The following is a 7,628-nucleotide window of genomic DNA, read 5'->3' on the forward strand; positions in this document are numbered from 1 at the left end:
GAGAGTCCCAAGCAAATCGCTTGATTCTGTTCGTTCCAAAAGTCCATTCTTGCACGCCACATTGTTAAGTACAGTCCTTTGAAGTTCATAACACTTCCTATGGTAATAGCCAATTTAGAACCGATCCATGAAAGGACCTTCCCTCTTATACCATAGCTACTTAGTTTCCTTAAGACCCTTTGGTGAAGTACCTAGTCAAAGGCTTTCTGAAAATCCAAGTACACTATATCCACCGGAACACCCTTATCCACATGTTTGCTGACCACCTCAAACAATTCTAATAGATTGGTGAGGCATGACCTCTCTTTGCAAAAGCTGAGCTGACTCTTCCCCTAGAAAATCCTGTTTATCCATGTGTCTGATAATTCTGTTCTTTACTATAGTTTCTGCCAAATTGCCCGGTTCTGAAGTTAGGCTCATTGGCCTGTAATTGCTAGGATCTCCTCTGCAGCTCTTTTTAAAAATTGTCATTACATTAGCTGCCTTCCAGTCATCTGGTACAGAGGCTGATTTCAGTGATAGGTTACACAGTACAGTTTGTAGATCTGCAATTTCATATTGGAATTCCTTCAGAACTCTTGAGTGAATACCATATAGTCCTGGTAACTTACTACTGTTTAATTTATCAATTTGTTCTAAAACCTCTTCTACTGAGGCATCAATTTGGGACAGTACTTCAGGTTTGTCACCCAAAAAGAATCTCTCTGATGTGGATATCTTCCAGCCATCCTCTGCAGTAAAGACCAATGAAAGGAATTCATTTATCTTCTCCACAATGGTCTTGTCTGCCTTGAATGCTCCTTTAATACCTTTGTCATCTATAGGCTCCCCTGCCTGTTCATCAGAAGCAAGAAGCCTGAGAAACTTAAAAATATTTTACTGTTAGTTTTTGCATCTTTAGCAAGTTGCTTCTCAAATTCTTTCCTGGCCTGCCTTATTATATTTTATTTGACAGAGTTTGTGCATCTTTCTACATTCCACATCAGCATCTACTTCCAAATTTTAAAAGATGTCTTTGTGCCTCTAATGACCTATTTACTCTGCTGTTTAGCCATGGTAGCATTCGTTTGGTCCTCTGACAGACTTTAATGTATAACCCAAGTAAAAAAAGACAAAGCTTCTATTCTGGTGTTTTAAAGTAATCTCCATGCTGCTTGCAGGCCCTTCAGCCTTAGGCCTGCTCTTTTTAATTTCAGTCCAACTAATGTCAGTCTAACTAGTGTCCTTGAGTAGCTCCCCCTTTTCAAGTTAAATGTTACTGTGGTGGGATTTTTTTAGTATCTTCCCCCTTGCAAGGATCCTACATTTAATTACATTATGGTCACTATTACCAAATGGTTCAGCTATAAGTGCCTCTTGGACCAGATCCTGTGCTCCACTTAGGACTAAGGGCATGGCTACACTTAAAACTTCGAAGCGCTGCAGCGGGGGCGCTTTGAAGGGCGAGTGTGGTACTGGTACTCCATCTCCTGGTACTCCATCTTCATGAGGGGATTAGCTTAGAGTGCTGGGAGCCGTGGGACACTGTTTACACTGGGGCTTTACAGCGCTGTAACTTGCTGCGCTCAGGGGGGTGTTTTTTCACACCCGAGTGAGAAAGCTGCAGTGCTATAAAGTGCCAGTGTAGCCATAGCCTAAATCAAGAATTGCGTCTCCCCTTGTGGGTTCCAGAACTAGCTCTAAGAATCAGGCATGTATCATGTATCATGCCTTGAGATGACATGTACCCAGTCAATACGAGGATAGTTGAAATCACCCATTATTATTGCATTTCTCTAACATCCGTTAGCATTTCATAATTACGGTCACCATCCTGGTCAGGTGTTCAGTAGCATACTTGTACTGCTATACCCTCTTTATTCAAGCATGGAATGTCTATTCATAGAGATTCTATAGTACAGTTTTATTCATTTAAGATTTTCACCTTATTTGATTCTATGCTTTTTTTTTTAAACATACAGTGCCAATCCCCCAACAGCACACCCTACTATGTCATTCCTATATATCAAGGGTGGCCAAACTATGACTCACGAGACGCAGGCGACTCTTTTATAGTTAAAATGCGGTTTACAGATGCCTCCCACAGGGCAGAAGCCCCGAGCCCTGGCAGGCGCCCCTCAACTCTCATACTTCTGAAGATTGTCATATGCGGCTCAGAGCAGTAAACTTGGCCACTTCTGCTATATATTTTGTACCCTTGTATTACTATGTCCCATTGAATATCCTCATTCCCAGTTTCCATGATGCCTGTTATGCCATTATCCTCATTTAATGCCAGGCTCTCTAGTTCAATGGCTCTCAACATTTCCAGGCTACTGTACCCCTTTCAGGAGTCTGATTTGTCTTGTGTATCCCCAAGGTTCACCTCACTTAAAAACTACTTGCTTACAAAATCAGACATAAAAATACACAAGAGTCACTGCACACTATTACTGAAAAATTGCTTACTTTCTCATTTGTCCCATATAATTACAAAATAAATCAATTGGAATATAAATACTATACATTTCAGTGTATACTATATAGAGCAGTATAAACAAGTGATTGTATGACATTTTAGTTTGTACTAACTTCGCTAGTGCTTTTTATGTAGCCTGTTGTAAAACTAGTCAAATATCTAGATGAGTTGATGTGCCCCCTGGAAGATCTCTGTGTTCCCCCAGGAGTACACACACCCCTGGTTGAGAACCACTGCTCTAGTTCACCCAACTTAGTATTTAGATTTCTAGTACTTGTATATAATCCATGGAACTAGAGAGGCAAAATTTAGTGGAACAGGACTGTATATTTTTCACAGTCCTCCTCTGAAAATGATTTCCATCTAGCTTAACAACACTGCAAACCAAACTACACTAACCAGCAATGACAGGGAAAGATTAAAAAGAAAAGGAGTACTTGTGGCACCTTAGAGACTAACAAATTTATTTGAGCATAAGCTTTCGTGAGCTACAGCTCACTTAATCGGAAAGATTAGTTTAGTCTAGTCTCCTGGCCTTTTGGTTTCAATTATCAGACTCCAAAAGTCACTAAGGCCCCTTGTGTAGATGCAGTTATACCAGTAAAACTGTGCTTTAGCTGCGCCGGGTGGGACGGGGAGGGAGCTGGAATAAGCCACACCAGCAAAAGAACAGGTTTGCTTGTATAAACTGCATCCACAGGAACACAGTCTAGTGGTATAGCTGTACTGGCAAAACCTTCAAGTGTAGACCAGGCCAAAGTGTGTTCTTGATTTTTGTGAAGTCCACTATGATCTGAACTGAGACAGACCATCTTTAATACAGACAATCAAAACAGAGTCAGATGTCCACATCTTTTAGTTACTACCAGCTTCAGGAAGATTTGAATCAATAACTACCCATCCCTAAGCACAAAAAGTTTTGTGTATTTATTTTTAAACTTTGTTTGCGACTGATCATAGAACAAGTTTCAGTGTGTACGATTCAAAATTCAGTATTTCCATAGTAGTACAGTAATAAACTCAAACCACTACAGCAGCAGCCAGACATATTTCCAGCATCATCATTAATCACTTGGCATAGCAGAAATAAAGTAATTGAAACAGAACACTGACATGATCAACTGTCTCTAGCTTTAGGAATAAACATTGTGGTTTGCCTGAACATTCCAGCAGCAGGAGGCTGCCTGTGAAAAATGTACTGCTTTTCCACTGAAATTATTTAAGAAGAGTATTTGGGAGTGAGTGGTGGAAGGTCAGATTAAAAGTCACGTTGCAAACTCCTAAATCACAAAGGAAATAATGCTTTCTTTTCAGTGACCAGCAACAGTAAACACAGGACACCTTCAAGCACAGGCTGCTCCTCCCATTTAGAATAAGACCTGGAGTGGGAACAGTCTGCAAATTTCTCTTTAATTATTAATCAAGCATTCCATACTCCAGAGAGGTGAGTGAGGGGACTCCTGCCTGGAAGGGGACCTGCCCGCAGGCATAGTTTACCCACTTATAAATAACTGGGCTTGTCCTGAGGGATAAGCTTGGAATGTGGCAGAAAAGGGGAAAGGCATATTCCATTTCATGGCAAGAAAAGGAACACAATCCAACTGTCTGATCCCCCTCTCTCTCCTCAAGTCTCATACAGAGTTTATTATAATGCTTAAAAGGACTTAGAAACTCCACTATGATTACATTGCAGGAATTTCAACAATGCAAAACTGCTGCTGGACTAAGCAGTAGATATTTGGATTTCCTAGTGAGATTGAGAAGAAAAAAAAAAAAAGAGGGAAATATTGCAAAATGTGTATAATTTTAATCTCTTTAATGGACAAGTAAAAAAGCCACTAACTTTTTAGATTCTCTCTCCATAAACAAGAAAAAATTACATCTCTTTTAGGTGGAAAGAATTTAGTTTTAGAAAGTAACAGCACTTTCAGAAAAAAAAGATCTCAACCTCACCCATGACCTTTCTTCAGGTATGAAACTGGAGATGTTGTTGGATCATATTAAAGAAGTTCTGTATTAAAATCACAAATGAGTTTGATTCCCCAGAGTTTAAATTCCAGGGTATTACTAATTAAGAGGTCTCTTGGTTTTTGGTACTGTTTCTCTCCCTCTATGTGTGAAACTTGCAAGCTGCTAATTGTGTTAGTACATTCTAAGACAGAGTCTGTTCTCAAAGCAATTCACAGAGAGAGAGACTCAAAGCAATACTCTAACAACAGAAACAGCACCCAGAGACTCCCTGCCCTTTTGTTGTATTAATAATTGTGATTAAAATAGAGATAGAGGATGTATGTGGATGGATGCTTGGTGTGGATAATAACTGAATGATCAGGGAGGTGCCAGCCTAAGAATCCAGTGTCCATCGGCTGAAGAAGGCGTCAAGTGGAAATAACCAGAGGACCCCCCAGAGGGCAGACTGGAATCCACCCAACAACCTCAAGAATGGGAGAACCAAAGAACAAGATAACATCTTGGAGCCGTCAGGAATGTGCTATCTGCTGATTGATTCAGCAACAGCATGATGAAGCAATTCCCATAGACTGGCATAGGAAGAAATTCCTATAAAAATAGACTCTAAAAAGTGAGAACTTTGGGGTCTGATTCTGCAAACCAACTTCCAGGAGCATCAGATGAGCATCTGACAAGGCCCTGCTCCCTCCTCATGTCCAGGCCACCTGGCCAGTGGCTTGGCATGAGCAACTCTAAGGCTGGTAACTATGATAACAACCTTGCAGAACCTGTGTGTGTGTGTGGGTGTGTGTGTGTGTGTATGAATGAATGTGTGACTAAATATGAGATTGAATGGAATGTTATAGCTATAACTAACTGCTTACTATGATTCTTTCTGTATTCACAATAAATGTGGTATTTTGCCTTTTTCCCTTTAATAAGATCCTGCTGGTTTTTATTTTATTGGTACAACAATGTGCTGTCACTGGCCTGGAGCTTGTGAGGAAAGGTCCAGTGAGATGGGTGAGGAAGCAAACACAGATGGATGGGAGGGTGGAGAGAAAAACCAGGAAGTAGGTATTTACCTATATCAGACCTCAGCTTTCCCAACTCTGCCTCTCAGGGAAGGCAACATACATTTGCACATTTATCATTGTCACCATTCAGGTTTCACCCTCTTTATCATGTTTCCAGATGAGCAACTTGTAGTAGTTTTTAGTATGCATTAAAATATCCAGAGAACTTTCATCTCTCTCTGTCTCTCTCACACACACAAACACGGAAGCCACTTGTACAGTTGTGTTTCCTCATTCACTGACGCATTTGGACTGCAAGAAGAGGATCTCTCTAGAAGAGGAAAAAACCGAGCGCAAGCAACCAGAGAGAAAAGAACTCAGGCATCACAAAGACACAGGGCCACCTTCCCAGCAGAAGTTGGGCATACATAGACCAATCCCTGGTCCCATTTAAGCCAATTGGAGTTTTGCTGTGGGTTTCTCATGATTTGGCCCCCAGTCTCAAAATAGAACCCTCTCCTCTCCTCCTCCCCCCTGCCAGATGCGTATCGCTCTCCTCCCCCGCCCCAGACACGTGTAACCCTCTCCTCTCCACTTCCCCCAGCCAGATGTGTAACCCTCTCGTCTTCCCCCCAGACTGCATAGGTGCTGCTGCCCCCCCGGCTTGAAGGGGCTGCCATCATATATAGGCTTTACAGTTCGGTTCAATGGCTCTCAGCCCCCCCATACAAACTGTTCCAGCACCCTTGCACTGATGTGTAATAACCCCCCCCCGCCAGATGTTTCACCCTCCCCCCGCCTGCGGACGGATGTACGATCCGGGCTCACCCCAGGTCCCTCACACCCACAGGCACGAACACCGCCAGCTGAAAACGCCCCCAAACTGCCCGCAGTGCCCCAACTCGCCGCCCCTGCAGAAGGGAGCGAGGCGGGGTTTAGCTGGCGGACCAGTGGCAACTGGGCGCCGGGGCCGGCGAGGCGCGGGCTGCTCCTTACCGCCACGGAGCCGGAGGAGGAGGCGATGTAGACTCGGATGACCATGCTGAGCGGAGCGGCGGGGACGCGGGCGCCTCGTGCTGGGTGTGCGCTGGCCGAGTCGCCGCAGCGGGGCAGTGAGCGCAGGCAGGCGGGCGGCCCGGCCCCCGGGCAGCGCGGGGGGAGAGGGGGGCGGGGCCGCTGCGCCCCGCCTACCGGGGTAGCGTCACAAACGGCTCCCTGTCCGAAGGGGGCCGCTGAGGGTGCACCGGGCATGCTCAGTAACAGCTGCTGAAGCCGCTGCCCGCACTCTGCCCTTCCTTGGGACCCGACTCTGCTGCTTTAGAGGGGTTCAAAGGCGGCAAACCGGAGGGGGGATGGGCAGGGTCTGAGCAGGGGGCGGAAATTTACTGGCGGGGGGGGGGTCAAGCAGCTGAAGGGCAAAATCAGGGATGGTGGCTAGTTAAAAGAATCCCTTCTGAGATTGTACGTCTACACAAAGTCTCATAACAGGTCACAAATTTGCCTTACCTGCTGCTGTGGGGCCCTGAGTTGCACTCCCTTCCTTAAAGGTAATCTATTTAAACAGTTCTGCACCTTTTAAAATGTTTTTTTTTATTACTCTTATTACTTGATCATGAACCTTTGTTATCATTGTGCAGATGTCATTGTGCCATTTAATTTTTATTTTAATAGCAAACACTCATCAAATATTTATAAGTAAATAGTTGCTAGTAGTTTTAGCCAATGACATTGTGTTTCTAATGGAGCACTTGCTGTATTTTTTACTGTGATTTTTAATTTGGAATTTTTAATTCTAACTTTTTCTTCTTATTTTCCAGTAGAAGTTTATTCTGTTGGCTCATGTGACTTCCAGTCTGACTGATTTCCAAGCCTGGTGTCAAAACGTCTTTTGCATTTGATCGACCAATGGGGATTGCCTTTTGCAACTATTATTTTGTCTCTCAATCCAGCCCTTAGTGCTTTTTCACATGTCATTGCTTGTGCATAGAACCTGATTCTCAATATTCCATAAGGGCACTGTACTATCTCATATTACATCCTTCTCAAGGGCAAAAATCTTCTGTAAGTTTTGCTGAACATAAGAATAGCTGTAGCGAGTCCGACCAATGCCAGGTGCTTCAGAGGGAATGAACAGAGCAAGCAGTCTTCAAGTGATCCATCCCCTGTTGTCCACTCCCAGCATCTGGCAGTCAGAGGTTTAGGAA

The 7,628-nt window shown here is 43.6% G+C and overlaps 1 protein-coding gene across 1 annotated transcript in view; it reads right to left on the bottom strand.

Moving 5' to 3' along the window:
- SH3BGRL (SH3 domain binding glutamate rich protein like) overlaps nucleotides 1-6,594 on the bottom strand; it is a 56,391-nt gene extending 49,797 nt beyond the window's left edge. The window contains exon 1 of the mRNA XM_073360932.2: nucleotides 6,421-6,594. Coding sequence (XP_073217033.1) covers nucleotides 6,421-6,465 — 45 coding nt within the window. The 5' untranslated portion in view covers nucleotides 6,466-6,594. The remainder of the gene's footprint in view (nucleotides 1-6,420) is intronic.
- Between the last annotated feature and the right edge of the window lie 1,034 nt (nucleotides 6,595-7,628).

This window comes from Lepidochelys kempii, chromosome 9 (assembly GCF_965140285.1).
Source record: "Lepidochelys kempii isolate rLepKem1 chromosome 9, rLepKem1.hap1, whole genome shotgun sequence".
Lineage (NCBI taxonomy): Eukaryota > Metazoa > Chordata > Testudines > Cheloniidae > Lepidochelys > Lepidochelys kempii.